The sequence below is a fragment of the Mustelus asterias genome, chromosome 12 (assembly GCF_964213995.1).
Source record: "Mustelus asterias chromosome 12, sMusAst1.hap1.1, whole genome shotgun sequence".
NCBI classification, from domain to species: domain Eukaryota; kingdom Metazoa; phylum Chordata; class Chondrichthyes; order Carcharhiniformes; family Triakidae; genus Mustelus; species Mustelus asterias.
This window is the reverse complement of record NC_135812.1, coordinates 6,588,498-6,608,665: the sequence shown is the minus strand read 5'-3', so window position 1 is coordinate 6,608,665 and position 20,168 is coordinate 6,588,498. Positions and strand designations below refer to the sequence as shown.

At 40.0% G+C, this 20,168-nt stretch overlaps 1 protein-coding gene across 3 annotated transcripts in view; it reads left to right on the top strand.

Moving 5' to 3' along the window:
• vmp1 (vacuole membrane protein 1) overlaps positions 1-20,168 on the top strand; it is a 158,008-nt gene that overhangs the window by 13,153 nt on the left and 124,687 nt on the right. For all 3 annotated transcript variants that reach the window (XM_078224649.1, XM_078224648.1, XM_078224650.1), the window contains exons 3-5: positions 13,427-13,535; positions 14,584-14,719; positions 18,602-18,692. In XM_078224649.1, the coding sequence (XP_078080775.1) occupies positions 13,454-13,535; positions 14,584-14,719; positions 18,602-18,692 (309 nt within the window). In that variant the 5' untranslated portion in view covers positions 13,427-13,453. The remainder of the gene's footprint in view (positions 1-13,426; positions 13,536-14,583; positions 14,720-18,601; positions 18,693-20,168) is intronic.

Sequence of the window (20,168 nt, the reverse complement as noted above, 5' to 3'; positions counted from 1 at the left end):
TTTCAAGTTAGGAAGTACGAAGAACTTACTGCAGCGCGTGTAAAAGTAAATATGGGTTAACAAGCAGGGTATTATAAATGTCATTCCAGCATCATTCTTTATTGTTACATCAGGAACCTTTATTCCCTGAAAAAAAAACAGGTATCTGTATATATCCCAATCCAATCTTTTATTTTTGGCAGCTTTTGATGGGTGCTTTTTTTTCCTCATCCAACTTCGTCTCCAACCCTCTGAAGACATGGGACCCCTTGCTGGGGTCCAGTTCCCAAGGTTCCCTGTCCAACCAGTTAGAAACATATAAATTTAGGAAATAGAAGAAGGAGTAGGCCATTCGGCCCTTCGAGTCTACTTTGCCATTACTTTTGATCATGGCTGGTCATCAAATTCAATATCCTGATCCCACCGTACCCCCATATCCCTTGACCCTTTTAGACCGAAGAGCTACATCTATTTTTTTCTTGAAACCACACAATGCTCTGGCCTCAAACACAATATTTCGGCCTCACTTATTTATGGGTAATTGATAGGTTGTTCAACTGTGGAGGGTAATTCCAAGCGAGATCATTTCGTGCTCCACCTGTATCTGAATTTATGAAGACTTGCTGGTTTGTGCCCAATAGTGCGATCCGTGACTGATTTTTTCCAGTTCACCTTCAAGTCGCACGGTATCATGATACTGATGTTGACTAAGCATAGCAATATATTGATTTATTGACAACAAACCCAGACCCTGTTCTACCCAAGAATGTTACACTTGCCATTTGTCATGTTTGAAATTATTCAGCTGCATTCCAAATTGTTATGAAATGAAAGGAATCTAATTTGCATTTGAATGAATATCATCTTCTAAAATCTCTCCAGGGAACTTGTTCCGTAGACTGACTACTCACTAATATTATTTCAAGTATAATCTAGCAGTCTGTCTGTACTGTTCTGAAAATTACAGGCTTGTTGTGGTCTACAATTACTTAACTTTTTTGAATCCTAGAGCCAGCAATAGTATCACCCTCAATCCTCTCTTCGCCAGTGAGAAACCATCCCACCCCACCACACCACACATGTGCACACACAAAATAATCATACTGCATTCTAAATACCATCAATGGTTCATAATGTGGCAGGATTACCACATTTTGGCTAAATATTGACTTTTTAATAAATCACAAAGTCTGATTTACTTCACCAGCTGCCAGCAGACATTGCAGAGAAATTTGCTGTCAATTGGAATCTCCCGATTTCGTTTTCATTTCTCATCTAACTTAATTTTTTTTCCCATTTAATTAATCCTCACTTCTTGGATTTTTTTTTGGTTCCTATGTGAAAGCACTTTGCATTTCTCTACATTGAATATACACCATTTCCAAGCAGGTTACTGTGTAAAAATAATCCTGTGAAGTCAATTGACACTTCTCGGATTTCACTAATGATTTTAACAGGGCTATAAAAAAAATTTATTACACAAGTTGCAGATCAGTTGTGCCAAAAAAACATCACAAGCACTGCTTCCCTGACCCACCAATCTGTTGCATAAATAAATACTTAATCCACCTCCTCCCTTAAATTGATGATTCCTTGGTCACTGACTTCTCTACCAGAGAAAATAGCCTTTCCCTATTCATCTTACCAAAACCCATCACAATTTTAAAGATCTCTATACCCCCTTGGCTTTCTTTTCTTCAGTGAAAGTAGTCCCAATATTTCAAGCGTTTTCTGAAGAAGGAAATTTTCTTTCCCTAGTAGCATTCTGGTAAATCTACGCTATATTTTTTCAATGGCTTTAATATCTTTTCTTTTTGGACCACCTAAAATTACACACGGCACTCTAATTACAGCCTATCCAATCTTTCATACTCATAGTTTGCCTTTTTCTTGCCTAAGTTTGAACTCGTGTCCCGTTGTACTTGAGCGTTTGTTCATGGTGGAACACACAGTGATTGATCTATTTTATTTATTCTGAAATCTCAATGATTTCCATTAACAAGAAAGGGATGGAATCTCTTCATCCCAAAAAATGCAACTTTTAAATTCAAAACATTCCTGGTGCCTTTAGTCTTTATGTAGAGTTGATTGTATGCTTAGTAAAATTCCTTACTCTCCACGCAGTTTATGTGGTAGCAAAATCGAGAGATTGTCCCGTGTAAGTGTCAGTGTGGTAATTTTATTTCACACAAACATGACATTGTACAAATGTGGTTGCAACAGTTTCAGATCCTTCACATGGAATTCTAACTGCTTGAAGAGGAGAAAAGATAAACAGAACTTTCATTCCATTAGTCAGTTAAAATGTAGCCCAGGAAGCAGAAAGGAAAGGGCAGTGTGAGAAGGGGCTAAAACACCAGGGGCTTATTTTATGCAAAACACAAAACTTGCAAAGCTCTTATTGAACCAGTGAAATTAAAAATAAAATGATCATTAATTTCTGAATCAAAGTTGCTAACCTTTTGGGCGGGGGGTAGGGGACAATGTCCAGATTATGGCAGAACTCTCAAGGTCATATAACAAAGAAGCAAGAAGCTGAATTTCTATAGCACCTTTCAAATTTGCAGTGTCTTATGTACTTCAGAGTAATTAAGTACTTTTGAAATGCACAGTTATAATGTACGCAAAGGCTAAACTTTCAGATGTTATTTGCCAGTTGAGTGGAAAACATTCAGATCAATGTGGGGAATAAGTTTCTAGATGGAAAATGACTAGATTTTATTTTTTTCAAGTATTGTATCTCACAGCTTGGACCTGGTTTTAAGATGACACAGGAGAGTGTTGTAGGCAAAAATGTTTTACTAGCAAGGCCAGATGTAGTTTATTTGTTTCCTTTCATTTTGTAATCGCGGTTAATAATGGGAACAGAGTCTATCACTACCTTTATTAATCGATCAAAAGATCGTGATACCTAATGAAAACAGAAAATACTAGAAGCACAGCAGGCTATTCAGCACCTCTGGAGCGAACAGAAGCATCCTCTTCTAACAGGCTGCAGTAGTTGAGGAATGGGAGGAAACGGGTGTTGCTTTCCCAGAAGTCTTACAGGGATGCAGTTCCTTTTAAGTTAGAAAATGTGAACACCCAGCATTTTTAGCATATTCAGTTCTTCGGGGTGTATTGTACAGCCTATGCTGCTGAGAGACAATGACAAATGTAATGCAGCAAATCCGACTGTACCATTACTTTGAGGCTGTTCACACAACCTGAAACCATTTCAAAATATCCAAAGTGTTAGTTTGTTTTGTATGTACTTTGTGCTTGAATATGCACCTTTTCAGTATGAAGTAGAAAATTCAAAGTTTTCTGATAAATTCTGCCAACGCACATCATTTTTGCTCCCTGATCCCAAATAAGATTGCTTTACCAAGCCCATTAATTAGGATAAGCGATTTCTCTCTCAGAAAACCATATTTTTACTGCCTCCAAAGAACTGCCACTACATTTGTGGAATTTTTTTCTAAAAAATAATCTTGTTCAACTTTAAAATATATGCCAGGGTTAATTATTCGAGCACCTTTGGTCTGTGCGCAATCAGGACCCTGACATTCCTGTTGCTTGCCATTTTAACACACGATCCTGCTCCCATGCCCACATGCCTGTCCTTGGCCTGCTGCAATGTTCCAGTGAAGTCAACGCAAACTGGAGGAACAGCATCTCATCTTCCGGCTCGGCACTTTATAGCCTTCCGGTCTCAACATTGAATTCAACAACTTCAAATGATTTGCTCTACTCCACCGTGACCCCTTTGTTTTCATTCTATTTTATTTAATTTTTTATTGTTCTCTACCTTTTATTTCTTTATTGTCTTTCTTCATTTTTCTTGCCCCCAACATCATCATTTCAGCTTCTCTGCCGTTTGGCCATTCACACCTTTATTCTCTCTGTGGACAGTTATTAACTGGTTTCTGTGGCTATGACTCATCTTTCACTCTTTATAAATATCTCCCACTTTCTATGCCTTTTAGCTTTGACAAAGGATCATCTGGACTTGAAACAAGGCTCTTTTCTGTCCTTACAGATGCTGTAAGAAGTCTTGCAACACCAGGTTAAAGTCCAACAGGTTTATTTGGTAGCAAATACCATAAGCTTAATATTAATATTTGCTACCAAATAAACCTGTTGGACTTTAACCTGGTGTTGTGAGACTTCTTACCGTGTTCACCCCAGTCCAACGCCGGCATCTCCACATCATGACTTACAGATGCTGCCAGACCTGCTGAGGTTTTCCAGCATTTTCTCTCCTAAGAAGTGGTTGGTTATAGAAACTTAAAAATATTTCTTGCAGATGTGATAGATTATATTTTTCATAGAGAAACTCAGCATTTTACATCGGGGGGTGCATGCAATGTTAAATCAAATTATAGACATAGAATCCTACAGTGCAGAAGAGGCCATTCGACCCATCGTGTCTGCACTGATCACAATCCCACCCAGGCCCTATCCCCATAACCCCATGCGTTTACCCTAGTTGGCCCCCATGACACTAAGGGACAACTTAGCATGGCCAATCCAACTAACCCACACATCCTTGGACTGTGGGAGGAAACCGGAGCACCCGGAGGAAACCCACGCCGACACGGAGAGAATGTGCAAACTCCACACAGACCGTGACCCAAGCCAGGAATTGAACCCGGGTTCCTGGCGCCACTGTGCCGCTCCAATTAGATACTTCTTTTGAACACAGATACACACAATTCTGCAGACTTGAATTTCCTTAAAGTACTGGTTAATTGTACGATTTCTTTGTAATTGCTACTGGTTTTGTACAGTTCATAAGCTAGTCCTGAGATGGTGTCTGTTGTCAGAAGTGCATTTTAAAAATAATGTGAATTGGAACTAGTGAACCGGTTGCGACTTTATACCCATTGGATCTTTTTTCTATGATGTCTGTGGCTGACAGAGGAAATAGAATTACTCACACTCACTTCATGCAGTCTTTTTAAAAAACAACTGGTTTTGAGTCTGTAGTAATCTCGTAGCACAGATGGGAATTTTACTCTTGTGCTTTGTGACTCCCCTTAATATTCAGACAAAATGTGTGATTGTGAAATTTCCATCCATGCGATCTAAATTTGGTTCTTAGCATTGACTGACACTTGAAATTGCTAATAAAAGGAGGGGTATCTATATTTTCTGAGCCAAATACTTAATCCCCCCCCCCCAGAGCACACCCCAATGATAAAGCTATGAAATTAGGATCTTTCATCGTAGGCAATTTGCTTACGTCTTTCCGCTCCTTAAGGTCACCTGAATGTACCATCTTTCATTAACTCTTTGAAGAAAGCTGGCTGAAGGGTCTGGCTCCATTGTGCAAGACACCACTAAGATTGAAAAAAAAGGAGAGAAGACGAACTAAATTCTGAACTATTGATTAGAGGATACCAGACCAGTGATTTAAAAATCTGTGGATTATAGGGAAAGAGCTTAATGTGCAGTGTTTAAAAATCCCTTAGATGATAGTGTGATCATCTGTGGCTCCAAGCAGGACATAGATAATAAAATTATTCTGTTAGAAATCCGTTCAACTCAAACCCCCAAACTCAAAAGAATTAACTCCCAGCTATACAATCAAGCATTTTTTATTATTTTATCAGAAAGGTTTTCTGTCTAAAAATGATCAGGGTATTCCCTTCATGAATTGGCATGTGGAATACAAAGGGTAAATTTGCATTTCCCGTGAACGGTATTGCACGTCAAAAGAACATTGGGAAAATGGGTCCTCGGTGCATGTTACCTGATTTTCCAACCATGATGGAAAATTAGGTTTGATGTGCTATCCTCAAGTAGTGTTTTGTTTTCAGCATCTACTGTCAGCCAGTTAATTTGCAAAGAAAAGTACTAGTTTGTGTGCTGTGCAAGAGTTTTGCACATATCAATCTATTACTATGAAGCATTAAAGTACAGATTAACTGATCATTCAATCATTACCACTTGTTAGATATTGCTGGTGCAGAATGGATGCTCTGTCTCCCTGCTTAGGTCACTCCACTCATAATATGAGTGTTTTGAGGCATTTGACAACTTGGCATTATATAAATGCAAGTATTTTTTCAATTGCATCATAATTGGCTGTCTGGGCTAATAGATACAATCTTATCGAGTGGAGGGAGGGGAGCAAGATATTTTGCACTATAATTTTGGGATGGTGTTGAGGTGCATCTGTGACAAACCGGCATTGTTGTGAATGAATGCTTTTGCTTGTACTTGTTAGTTCTGAACCCTCTGGTGAGTGCTCTGGTCTTCCTTTGTTTCCACTGAGTCATTCTTGGCTTGGTGCCAGGCCCTAGTGTTGATTTGCAATTTGATTTTTAATTGCACTAGGCACAGATGCTGCATCTCATTGATATGCTGATTATATTTTGCTGAAGTGAGCATGTATGGAGGGAGGGTGAGGAGCATTATCAGATCAACAAAACTGCAGCTCTCAAACTTTGTACTGAATCACGTGAATTATGATTTGAGTCTCATTCAATCATTAAACATTTTGCACTGGTGCTACAGGTGCTATATTAAGTTTGGCTTGCTTTTCCCAGCACAGTGCAATGACAAATTGGGTTTATGATGCTGCTGCCAGAATGAATGAGCTGGATTTAGTAGTTTTGGGATTAATATGAAAGTGTCTATGTGGTGTAGCTGAATAATTAGATTGAATCTACAGCACTGAAAGACGGACCATTCTGTACAATTAATCTATACTGGCATTTATATCCATTTTGAACTTCCTCTCACTCACATCACCTACCCTGCCCTGGTCTTGACTCTCTCTCTCTCTCTGTTGCTCTGGACTCGCCCACAAGTTGAAACTCTATCAGAACTCCTCTTAGTCTTTTGCCTCCTCCATTTTCCTGATTGTTGCATCATCTCAATTCTACTAACATAGTTGCAAATCCAGATTTACTCCAGTGTTTCGACAACCTTTTTACACTGTAGAGATCAAAGTAATCCAAGTATGGTCTAATCAAGTTTCATATTAATATAATAATCCCTCCATGCATTTGTATTCTATTCTAGAAATGAAACTTGGTACTTGCATTTATTTTGTAGGGAAACATAGAAAGATTTATGCCTTGGAAGGAGACCATTCAGCCCATCATGTCCATGGTGACCAGAGTGGGGGAAGCTAATCTAATCTCACTTTCCAGCTCTTGGTCCAATACCCTGTCGGTTACAGTGTTTCAAGTGCATATCAATTAGTTTTTGTAAATGCAATGAAGGTTTCTACCTCTACCACTCTTTCAGGCAGTGAGGTCCAGGCAGCACCCCCAACACAATCCTCTGTTTGGGGGAAAAAAACTGCTCCTCAACTTCCCTCTACCAATTAGTTTTAAATCAACTACCCTATAGTTATTGACCTCTTTGCTGAGAAAATAGGTCCTTCTTATCCACTCTATTATCTAGGCCCCTAAAAATAGCCTACCAACTTGTGTTGCTACTTTTAATGATTTATATATCTGTATTTCCAAATCTATTTGTTCCTCTGCCACATTTAGTTTCTTGCCATCCAGGGAATATGTGACCTCCTTATTCCCCCTACCTAAGTTAAATCACTTTACGCTTCACTATATTGAATTTCAATTCTCATTAATCTTCCTTTATTTTGGTGCTGTCCCCTACAATATTGGTTATATCCCTCAACCTGCCATCATCTGCAAATTTCTGTACCAATCCTCCAATTCCTGAATCCAAATCACTTCTCTTTTTGGTGAAGAATAGGTGGCCCCTGCATACAGCAGTTTTGATTACGGCTATTAACTGAGCTAGTGGATGAGCACGGCCTTGTTAGACATTCGTGTATCTGATCATTCACTATCTTTAGATCATATAAATTCTCCCCTATTTGAGTGCAGTTTTTAATCTGAATTAGGATGTCAACTTTGAATTTTTCTTGCAGATTTTCTGATAGAGAAACACCCCCAAAGTGCTTCAGAGCCAATTAAATCACTTTTGAAGGCAATCATTGTTGGGGAATAGGGGAACACAGCAGCCAATTTGCACACAGCAAGGTACTACAAACAGCTATGAGATAAATCACCAGGCCATCTGTTTCAGCCTTTCAATTAAGATCGTGCATTGTCAGATCAAGCCCATGATGGGGTGCAATGCCTTATCTTGTCAGCTTGGATCTTGTTTGTCTCTCTTGTGGGGACCATGAACTGGATTCAAATGGATTTTGAATTTGGTGTTTGAAGCAAGGAATGGGTTTGGGTTTGCCCGGTCCATTCTGAACATTGGCTTTGTAACTTTAAGGATGGAGTAAAACATTTTAAAGTTGGTTGAAGGATAAATATTGATCAGGGCACCCAAGAGAACTCTACTCCTTGCTACACAACAGTCGCTGCCCTCCTACACTCTGTAATTCTTTGAACAGTGCATGCTATTTTTGCTCGCATGATGGGGGCAGATGGTATCTTAGTTTAATGTATAGTATCTTGTATCATCTGAAATGTGTGTCAGAAAGTACAATTCTTCCTCATTGCCACACTGGAGAATCAGCCGAGACTGTGTTCTCAAGTCTTGAGAGTGGGTTTGAATACGTGACTGACTGGAGAGCGTTACATCAAGACTAACTTCTGAAACCAGGGATGGGAAATGGAGAGATTGCCAATTGGGTCAGTTTGAAGGAGAAAGGCAAACTTTCTCAGTAAGACCCTTCATCAAGACTAATGAAAGATCCCTTTTGAGGCATTAACCTATCTGTAGATTGACCTCTGTGCATTTTCTATTTCGCATTGATAGTTTTTATCTGATGAATCACTATGGGCAGAATCTTAGAAGAATTTGGCAGTGTCAGTTCTGGTGAGAAAACTGGCATGGAACTGTCAAACTGCACTAGCCAGTTTTCTCTCCAGATCTTGTCACTTTAACTGCCAAAAAAAAAGAGTGGGTGTGGTTTGCTTCGGGCTCTCTTAGAGCCAGGAACCGACTCCACTGAGGGGGTGTCCTTTTTAAAGGATACTCCAATAATTAAAACAAAAAATCCTTTCTCCACCATAGAGGTATTTGTGGCCTTCTCTCCCCTTCCCACTCATCACTGATAGTGCCAGCTGTGCCGGAGCATTGCCAGGGCACTGCCTGGCCATGTCTCTCTCCCCCAGGGGCTATAGCAACCTTTGTGCCCCCGGGGGAATCTCCACAACAGGTTCACACCTGGGTGTTGTAAACCTCACCGGCGTAATGAAGCTCTGGCAATTTATTTATTTATAATTTATTTAAGCAAATGCAAATCAGGTTCTCACCCAGTGTGGGCATGAATCTGAATATGTCGCTGGAGAGGGGTGACAAAAATAGGAGATTGCGGTCTTGCCAGTGAGATTTGTGATTCTTGCATTTCGCCGGATCATGAGCCCCTGTCGGCGATCTCGCAGACGGAGAGTACATGCTTAAGATCCGCCCTCCTTAGATTAATGTGCACTGTTACCGCAAATGAGGCTGTTTTATTCTGTTTAGATTTTTTGCTGTTCCAAGTGGTCTGAACTGAATTTTGCCTGTGTTAAGGGAAATGGAATGTCCAGTGTAGATATGGGAAGAGTATAACATATCAAGAGACTTGAACTTTGCCATCACAGTCCGAAGCAAGACAATAGCTTGAAATGGATTCCTACTATTTACAGAAGTTACTACTTGCTGTACGTTCCAGTGAAATTGGCATTTAGTGGTGGAAATTGTTCCATCTGGAAAAGATTACAGGCGGTGCAGTTCTGCAACTGACTTGTTTGCAATCTCTATGCCTTATTTGACTCGGAGCTGAAGTGCAAACCTACAAGCCATTATTAATTAAGCTAGTTTCAACCCCTGCAAAAGTACCAGCCCCTTCCCTTGTTACACCCACACAACTGCTGAAAATTATTCATGCCTTTGTTGATTCCATGCTTGAATTTCCAAAAAATCTTGTCACTGGCTTCCTGAGGTCTGCCATATATAAATTCCAGCTCACAATCTATCCTGTACTATCTCCAATGCCTCCTTTCTTTGCTATTAAAATTATTCATTGCCTTTCTTGATCATCCTTTTACTTCACAATTCACACTTTTAAAACTCAAATATCATGACACCTAATCATTTCTAGATAATTTTCCTCATCTTTCCAACAACAAAAACAACATGCGTTTTTACATAGTGCCTTTAAAATTATAAGACACTCCAGGGCACTTGACAGGAACATCATCTGACAACATTCGGCACTGAGCCATATAGACATGTTAGATGACTAAAATTTTGTCCAAAGAGGTAGGTTTTAAGGGGCATCATAAAGGAGGCGAGAGAGAGGTAGAGAAGCAGAGTGGGTCAGTGAGAAAATCTCAGCCAAGATAACTGAAGTCTTGGCAACCAATGGCAGAGCAATTTCAAAATCTGGGACGTACAAGATGCTAGAATTGGAGGAACACTAATCTCAAAGGGTTGCAAGGCTGGAAGAAGTTACAATGATAGGGAGGGAAGATGAATGGATTTGAAGAAAAGATAATTTTAAAAGTGAAGCATTGCTGGATCAGCAGGCAATGTAGGCCAGCGAACAAACGGTGAGTGGTACTTGGTATGAGTAGCAGTGTTTTGGATGCAGGGTGCAAGATGGGAGACTCATGGGAGAGCATTGGAATAGCCAAGATTGGCATTAACAAACACGTGGAAGAGGGTTTTGGCAGTAGATGAACTGAAACACACATGGAGTCAGGTGATGTTTAAATGCCTGCTTGGAACCTGCTCAGTAGCTTATCCAGTGAGTAGCTAAGTCGTGTAGAATAGGGAGACCTTGGCTTTGGACTCCTTGGGCAGGATTTTCCACCTGCACTTGCGCCGAAACTGGAAAATCCTGTCCAAGGTTAAGGGACCTTTCTGTGGTCTGCCCCTCGCCTGCTCCGATTCCCGTTGTGGACGGGACAGTAAAATTCTGGCCCTCGTCTTTTCCCAGTTAGTGGTTCTAGAGGCTTTAGTCCTTCATCCAGGTTCCTTAACAGAAGAAAAATAGCGTAACATCAAATATCAAGCAAGTCATAGAGGTTTACAGCATGGAAACAGGCCCCTCTGCCCAACTTGTCCATGCTGCCCATTATTTTTAAACCCCTAAGCTAATCCCAATTGCCCGCATTTGGCCCATATCCCTCTATACCCATCGTACCCATGTACGTATCTAAATGCTTTTTAAAACACAAAATTGTACCCGCCTCTACAACTATCTCTGGCAGCTTGTTCCAGACACCTACCATGCTCTGTGTGGAAAACATTGCCCCTCTGAACACTTTTGTATCTCTCCCCTCTCACCTTAAACCTATCCCCTCTAGTTTTAGACTCCCCTACCTTTGGGAAAAGATATTGACTATCCAGCTGATCTGTGCCCCTCGTTATTTTATAGACCTCTATAAGATCACCCCTCAGTCTCCTACACTCCAGAGAAAAAAAGTCCCAGTCTATCCAGCCTCTCCTTATAACTCAATCCATCAAGTCCTGGTAGCATCCTAGTAAATCTTTTCTGCACTCTTTCTAGTTTCATAATATCCTTTCTATAATAGGGTGACCAGAATTGCACACAGTATTCCAAGTGTGGCCGTACCAATGTCTTATACAACTTCAACAAGACATTCCAACTCCTGTATTCAATGTTCTGACCGATGAAACCAAGCATGCTGAATGCCGAAGTCAATAATCTATTGAAGATCAATTGCTTCAAAATTCAACAAGAAGGTAGTATTTTAAGATCTTGTCAGTGGAATCCATCTGCTGTGTCAAATTCTGAACATTGTTTTTGGCCATGTGCAAGCTGAGACAGCTTGTGATCTATTCTAAAATGTTGACACATGGTAGGAACCAGACCTGCTCCACAGGGATCCCCTTGGCTAAGTTTGTAAAGCACATTGGTTTCACACAGTAATGCAAATCACAACTCTTTTTTTATAGTAACTTGACATTCTGTGAAACGCTGAAATTCAATTGAGTTGCTTGATTTCACTTTTGTTATGATACTTGACCAGATTTCAAGATGATAATGGATGAGGAAAGTATATCCAGTCTTGATCCATCTATCCAGAGAGGTCCTACCATCATCCTTTTGTTGTATTCAATTGTTTCTTCAGTGATTCCAGCATTTCTCCCTCTGAAGGTTATTCGACATGTTGATTACTGTGTGAAGAATTTAATATTAGCTCCCTTAACTGTACCCTCTTCCAGCTTGAAATTGTGTCTCCTTATTCTATATCTGCAGTTCTGTACCTTTACCAATCTTGAGTAACACTTCTTTCACACATCTTTTATTGAAAAGCTCAGGTTCTTGACTATAAAAAGTTAAGGGACAATTTAACTGAAATGTTTAAAGGTGATTAAGTAACTTAATAATGTAGATGGGAGTTATTTCTGCTGCCAGGAGAATCCAGAACAAGGGACAATATACAAAATTAGAACTAGGCTGTTCAGGTGTGCTATGAGGAAGCATTTCTTCACACAAAGGGTACTGGAAATCTTGAACTTTTTCCACACCATCCCGAAGCTGTTAGGCCAAACTGAGCGACTTTTGTAAGTTATGAGTATTTAGGGAATATAAAGCATATGTGGATAAATAGAGTTAAGGGACATACCAACCATGATTAAGCTGAAGGCTTAATTGGCCTATATTTCTACAACTGCAGGGAAGCTGAAACCCCTCCGTTAATTCAATGTGCTTGATTTAATTTGAAATTGGGTCACAGTTTTGTTTTTATTCATGGGGCATGGGTTTCACTGGCTGGCCAGCATTTATTGCCATCCCTAGTTGCCCTTGGAGGGCAGTTGAGAGTCAACCAGATTGCTGTGGGTCTGGAGTCACATGTAGGCCAGACCGGCTAAGGATGGCAGATTTCTTCCCTAAAGGATAGTAGTGAACCAGATGTTTTTTTTTCTGATGGTTTCATCACTGGTCATCAGTGGACTCTTACTTCCAGATATTTTTTATTGAATTCAGATTCCACCAACTGCCGTGGCGGGTTTTAAACCTGGGTCCCCAGAACATTTAATAATCTGGATTAATAGTCTAGTGATAATACTGCCAGGCCATCAAGGTTAAATGAATGTTCCGATTTTAATCACACCATCTTTGTTGGCTGCGCCATCAGTTGCTTAAGCCCAAAGCTTGGGAATATCATCCCTAGATCTCTCCTCCTTTCCACCTCACTTTCTTCCTTTAAGACTTTCCTTAAAACTCACTTATTTGACCAAGCTTTTAGTAATCTGACCTAGTGTTTCCTGTGTGGCTTAGTGTCTTATTTATTTTATAATGCTCTTGTGATGTTTTACTATGTTAAAGATGGTACATATAAATAAATTATCAAAATAATTTATTGTTCTAAATTATCGATCCTAATCCTGAGACTGTGCCCCTGCCCCACCATTTCCCAGCCAGTGCCCATCACATCAAGCCCATCACTAGCAAAAATCCTGTCTATTGCACTATTCTGAATTTTATTCCCATTTGTTTTGACAGAATCACAGGGGGTGGTGAATTTAAAAAATGGCTGGAAGTGAAAAATCGCATGAACTGCAGCATCACCGCCCAAGGATGCAGAAAGAACAGCAGAATGGTAATGCCACAGGTAAGGCATTGTCTCTGGAGGTTGCTGTTGCATCAATTAATTTTTCTTTTAAACATCCAGTAATTTTCACTGCTGAAATCAAACTGGTGCAAACAATTTACTTCAACTTCCTTAATTAAAATATTTTCCCCTTGTTTGATCTGAGCTGGTGATCGCAACAGTGCAATGGAATTAATTCTCATCAGAGCTGCAAGTATTAACTTGGGATACCTAGGTGTTTAAGTCTGTTTTAGTGCTCTTTACATTCTGGGCTGGCCAGCTCCCATGTCAGTGTTTGATTACCTCGAACAAATATTCAAAGTGATATCAGTAGCAAACGTTAACGTAGAAATAGGCCAGTTATGCAGTTATCATCTTTTTTGTTTCCTCTCACGAGAGTGCTGACTCATACAGGGACATTTGCACCAGGTGATCTTGGTTACTTTTCAAAGTGCTTTGGGTCACACACGAAATGACTGTCAGCATGCTTTTGACTGGATAATGGGGCTTTAGATCCATCAATCCTAATATAAACTGACATCTACATGTGCGTTTTATTGTGATCTGGGTAAGGACCCTTGCATTTTGATTCCCCTTCAGTCTAAAAATCTAAACTGATCATCCTACTGAAATGGCAGGATAAGAGAGGCCAGTTGATCTCTGTTAGCTTGGCACAGAATTTGGTTTTAATTACTATTATCTTTTAATCTTATCCCATGCCAAGCACGTAAAATATAAAGTGTTGATGACACCACCTGATAGTCCAAGATTTTGGGTCTGCTTCCTCATGCTATACCCAAATGATGCCCATGCTTGTGACTCCGCTATGTGAGAAATCTTAGATGCAATTTTCTCTTCTCTGTTTTCTACACTTTCCTTTGCCAACTTTGCAATTCCAGATTTTTGCAAAAAAAACACATTTAGTTCCAGTTGTAAAATTGTTGATCAAATTTTTTTTTTGTGTGGGGAGGGGGTATGGTTGGCGCAATGCTGCCACTTACACATTCATTTTCAAACTCACTTTTGATGGACAGTACAGTTGAAAATATCACTTTTTAAATATTTTCAGATCTCTTGACCCTGAATGAGAGGAAACTGAAGGATCAAACGGAGAGGGAGACCATTGTTTTATGGAGGCGACCTATCATCACCCTGCAGTACTTCCTTTTGGAAACCACTATAAACTTAAAAGAATGGGCATTAAGGTAAAAAATTGCATATTTCACCATGAGGCTGTTGAGGAGCTGGCTAATATCTCAACTTTTCTGAACTTAAAAAAATTGAATTCTAGAGTATTTTTAGAATAAGAAATTTAACTCCCAATTCCTTTCCTGTAATATCTGGTTCACAGGTCACATATCTTCATGTATATTTCATGCCCTTTGAACACGGCTTTTATAGTTATAATAAATTGAAGGAATACTTTGAGTCCTGGAGCTACCTTTACATCTAGCCCAGCTGTTTAAGTACAGCAACCACACTGGTATCTACCCAGAAAATGGGAATTTGCCCAGGTATGTCCTGTCCACAAAAAGTAGAACAAACCCAATCTAGCCAGTTATAGCCACAATATATAGACGTGTTGACTTTCATAAAACTGTAAAAGAAAAACTCATCCAGATTAATTTTTACACCTGCTCTGACCACAGCTGATGTTATTGCTGAGTAAGCCAGACTCTCCCCCCCCCCCCCCCACCCCCGAGTGAAGTATGTCCTGCTGATCTTGAACCTTTTTTAAATTATGAAAACAAGGAAGAAGACTTGCTGACTGACCTTAAAAGCATAGAACGATCCCCAAAAAGAAACACGCTTGGTCACAAATATTTTTGGTAACAACCCCTTATAGATTCCTACCCATAAAAATCCATCAATTATTACCCAAGACAAGGGATTGTTGCCACTTCAATAAAAGTACATTTCATAACTTTTCACTTGCATCCATTCAGATGTGGAATTCCGAAAGGAGGTTCAGAAATAAATTGCTTCCTAAAAACAAAGGGCAGAATCTTCTGGTCCCGTCTGCCCCAGGCCTGGTAATTCTCACTCGAGATCAACGACCTTTTGCTTGTCCATCAAATTCTCCATCCCACCAGCGACAATTTTAGTGGCGGGTGATACGGGAAATTTTGAGCCAAAGGCTCTCCTGGCTTACAGTGGGTGGCTGTCTCCAATTCAAAACCTTCACAGCTTCTCAGCATCCAACATAAAGGAAATTGTCTTCAGGGCTTTCCCCCACAGCAACTCCACTCCAGTTAAATATCCTTTTCCTTAAATATCTTTTCCCCTTTCATGTTAGATTCCATTGTCCTTAAACACCTCTTTGAATTCAAAGTTTTCTGGTTTGCCTTTACTTTCGCATCAATAAAATTTAATATACATTGCCTTATTTATATAAATGGAAATCCTGTAAGATGCAAAAGTTCTTTAAGTTTTTTTTTCAATTTGAACTCCCCATTGAAATTCAACAGTGAAACTGCACAGAAAACATAATCACGCACAAATAAAAATATGCACCTCTCGTAACACACCCTAGATTAATCTCAATATTGTAGGATTTATAAAATTGGATTTTCAGCATTCAAATGTTTTCCCCACTGTGTTCATTATTTCTGCCTGATAAACTGGAAAGTTTGGTTGCATATTACGTGCGGCTGAAATGCTCAGCTGATTGTAGTTAATCATTATTTTTACATTCTTGATTGCGATGATATACAGTATAGCACAGAAGGCTGTGTGGCCCTCATTTCTGTTTGCCATGTAAAAAGTATTCTTGTCTAAACTTGTTGTTTCATTGCATTCATTTTTCTTTCACCTTTTTGTCTTTTTTTTGCCTTCGAGGACAATTTACAACTAAAGAAAGCAGGTTGTGAACTGTCTTTTTCTCTCCTATCTCCTCTTCCAAGGCAAATCGCCTTATCTCTATTTGTTTTCTTCCTCTTGCGTTGTCTTTGAGATCCGGAACTTGATAAATTGGCAAATCACATTTACCATCTGTGACGTAAAAACTGAAAGCTCTTTATACAATCTGACCAAGTATTTCAAGCAATCAATTTTCTTCTTTGCTGCATCTGTGGTACAGTATGTTAGTCAACCTGATGTGACATTGGTTTCTTGGTAACAATACTAACTTAAAATTTTGTTATGAAACATCAGTGAAAGTGTCAGGGCTACAATGCAGTATGCCATCAAACTTGGAAATAGTAGGATAAAAATAATAGTTTGACGATCCCAATGTTAAGTTTTATAATCTAGACCACGAGAGGAAAAGAAGAGAGGGAAGTGAGGGCTTCCAGCTTTGAGGTTCTGGGGATGGTGGGGGGCTTGAGGAATGTTAATGTGGGACAATGAATAAAATAAGTTTTGCCTATTATCTAAAGATCAAAAAGGAGGAGGTATTGGGGTTCTTGAGAAACATCAAGGTAGACAAGTCTCCAGGGCCTGATGGGATATACCCCAGAATACTGAGAGAGGCAAGAGAGGAAATTGCTGAGGCCTTGAGAGAAATCTTTGTATCCTCACTGGCTACAGGGGAGGTCCCAGAGGATTGGAGAATAGCCAATGTTGTTCCTTTGTTTAAGAAGGGTAGCAAGAATAATCCTGGTAATTACAGGCCGGTGAGCCTTACATCAGTGGTAGGGAAATTATTGGAGAGGATTCTTCGAGACAGGATTTATTCCCACTTGGAAATAAGTGGACGTATTAGTGAGCGACAACATGGTTTTGTGAAGGGGAGGTCGTGTCTCACGAACTTGATCGAGTTTTTCGAGGAAGTGACAAAGATGATTGATGAGAGTAGGGCAGTGGATGTTGTCTACATGGACTTCAGTAAGGCCTTTGACAAGGTCCCTCATGGCAGACTGGTGCAGAAGGTGAAGTCGCATGGGATCAGAGGTGAGCTGGCAAGGTGGATACAAAACTGGCTCGCTCAAAGAAGACAGAGGGTAGCAGTGGAAGGGTGCGTTTCTGAATGGAGGGCTGTGACAAGTGGTGTTCCTCAGGGATCAGTGCCGGGACCTTTGCTGTTTGTAATATATATATAAATGATTTGGAGGAAAATGTAACTGGATTGATTAGTAAGTTTGCGGACGACACAAAGGTTGGTGGATTTGCGGATAGCGATGAGGATCATCAAAGGATACAGCAGAATATAGATCAGTTGGAGACTTGGGCGGAGAGATGGCAGATGGAGTTTAATCCGGATAAATGTGAGCTAATGCATTTTGGAAGGTCTAATACAGATAGGAAATATACAGTAAATGGCTGAACCCTTAGGAGTATTGATAGGCAAAGGGATCTGGGTGTACAAGTACACAGGTCACTGAAAGTGGCAATGCAGGTGGAGAAGATAGTCAAGAAGACATACGGCATGCTTGCCTTCATCGGCCGGGGTATTGAGTTTTAAAAATTGACAAGTCATGTTGACACTTTATAGAAGCTTAGTGAGGCCGCACTTGGAATATAGTGTTCAATTCTGGTCGCCACACTACCAGAAGGATGTGGAGGCTTTGGAGAGGGTACAGAAAAGATTTACCAGGATGTTGCCTGGTATGGAGGGCATTAGCTATGAGGAGAGGTTGGAGAAACTTGGTTTGTTCTCACTGGAGCGACGGAGATTGAGGGGAGACCTGATAGAAGTCTACAAGATTATGAGGGGCATGGACAGAGTGGATAGTCAGAAGCTTTTTCCCAGGGTGGAAGAGTCAATTGGTAGGGGGCATAGGTTTAAGGTGCGAGGGGCAAGTTTTAAAAGAGGCAGATCTTTTACACAGAGAGTGGTGGGTGCCTGGAACTCGTTGCCGGGGGAGGTAGTGGAAGCGGATACGGTAGTGACTTTTAAGGGGCGTCTTGACTAGTACATGAATGAGATGGGAATAGAGGGATATGGTCCCTGGAAGCGTGGGGGTTTTAGTTAAGTCGGGCAGCATGGTCGGTGCAGGCCTGTTCCTGGGCTATAATTTTCTTTGTTCTTCTTTCTTTGCTTTCTTTCTCCCCTGCCTACTTTTCCCTTCCCAGCGAAACAGGTGAACAGAATCATTCACTTTCAGAACATTTACAGTTTAATGGATTTGCGTGCTTTTTCTTTTCAGGTTGTGGCAACGACGACAGTTGGTTCTCGTCACCCTTTTGTTGTTGGCTGTATCAACAATTGCCTACTATGTTGAAGGTGGGCATCAGCAGGTGAGCTCAGTGGTGATAATTTGGGCTGTTGTTAACGATCAGGTTTAATTGGACGAGTAATGTTCGAGGTAACAGGATTGTTGGAAATGTATAGCAGGCCGATCTGTATCTGAAAAACAAATCTGGTCAAAGTTGAATTGTTGTTCTTCATTAGAATTGATTTGGGTTTCAGTGCAAATCTTAGGCCAGGATTTCTGGTCCCACCAAAGTCTACGGTGTTTTGTATGGCTTACTTATCCTGCCATGGGGGGTCGCCTTCAGCAGGACTGGAAAATCCTGCCCTTGGTGTTTTTTTATGGACTAGTTTCATTATGTATATCATGTACTGTGCCATAAAATTATAAGGAATAGGCCATTCAATGCATTGAGTCTGCTCCTCCATTCAATAAGATCATGGCTATGAAATTCATTTTACATCACTGTTAAAAGGATTGACATGGACATTTGAAATGACAATATGACGCAGCATCTTTTATTTTAGTTGTGTGCTGTATCATGACAACCAGCAGCCAATTTAGATTGTACATTGAACATATTTGTTTACAAATACAAATTTCAGATGCAGAAAGGAAAAATTAATATTTTCTAAAAAAGTAAACTCTTAACTCATTCTTCCCATTTGTTCTTTCTCATTCTTCTACCTGTAGAGTTTTTAAAACCCAGGTATGATATCTTCTGTCCTGACTTCTCACATTGATGGTTTCTATGGGCCTTGGGCAATTATCCCTTTAAGGGCAACACAGTAGAAGAGGGTCACGTGGTTTGAGGGAACAATTGTGACTGAGTGGGTAATCATTCTGGAATGGAATCTTGGGCAGAAAACAATCTGAAGACATCTAGAAGATGTGTAGTGACTGGGGAATTTGGGGGGCTGCTGGCTTCTGTACAGTTTTTTCCTAATTAATAAGTACCTTTTTGTGTTTGAGAAGTCTGTGAATGTGCATCTTTACATTGGCAATGAGGATAAAATGGGTTATTGATGACACTGCCTGTGGCCCAACCCTAGTGAGTATCTTGTTTTAATCAAATTCTGAAGAGAAGAAATACTCAGTGGAATGCCTGTCATTGGGCAAATAGACCCATTTGAGATGTTGAGGTATTGCCAAACTCTGAGGGACAGATGCAAACCTGAAATAAGAGAAAATAACTCTCAGAAGCAAGAACTGTGACTTTGAATTTAAGGAAAATAAGAGAAACAAAGAGTTGCTGCAAAATCTTTAAAAAATAAAGTGAACACAAAAAGCAGTGTTTTAAGTGAAGAAGAAGAAAATTCACCGGGGAGCTGGCAGCTGGAAGAGCTATATCTTTGCATTGAAAAAGGAGGAGTTTGGATCAAAGTCAAAGACTTGCTGCAGTTAAACAAGTTCATATGCTTTAAAAAAACTGGCACTAGGAAGCATGCTACAGCTTTAAGAGTTTAAAAAAAGCCCGAACGAGACACTCTGTGCCTGCATTGATACATTTGTTGTAAAATAC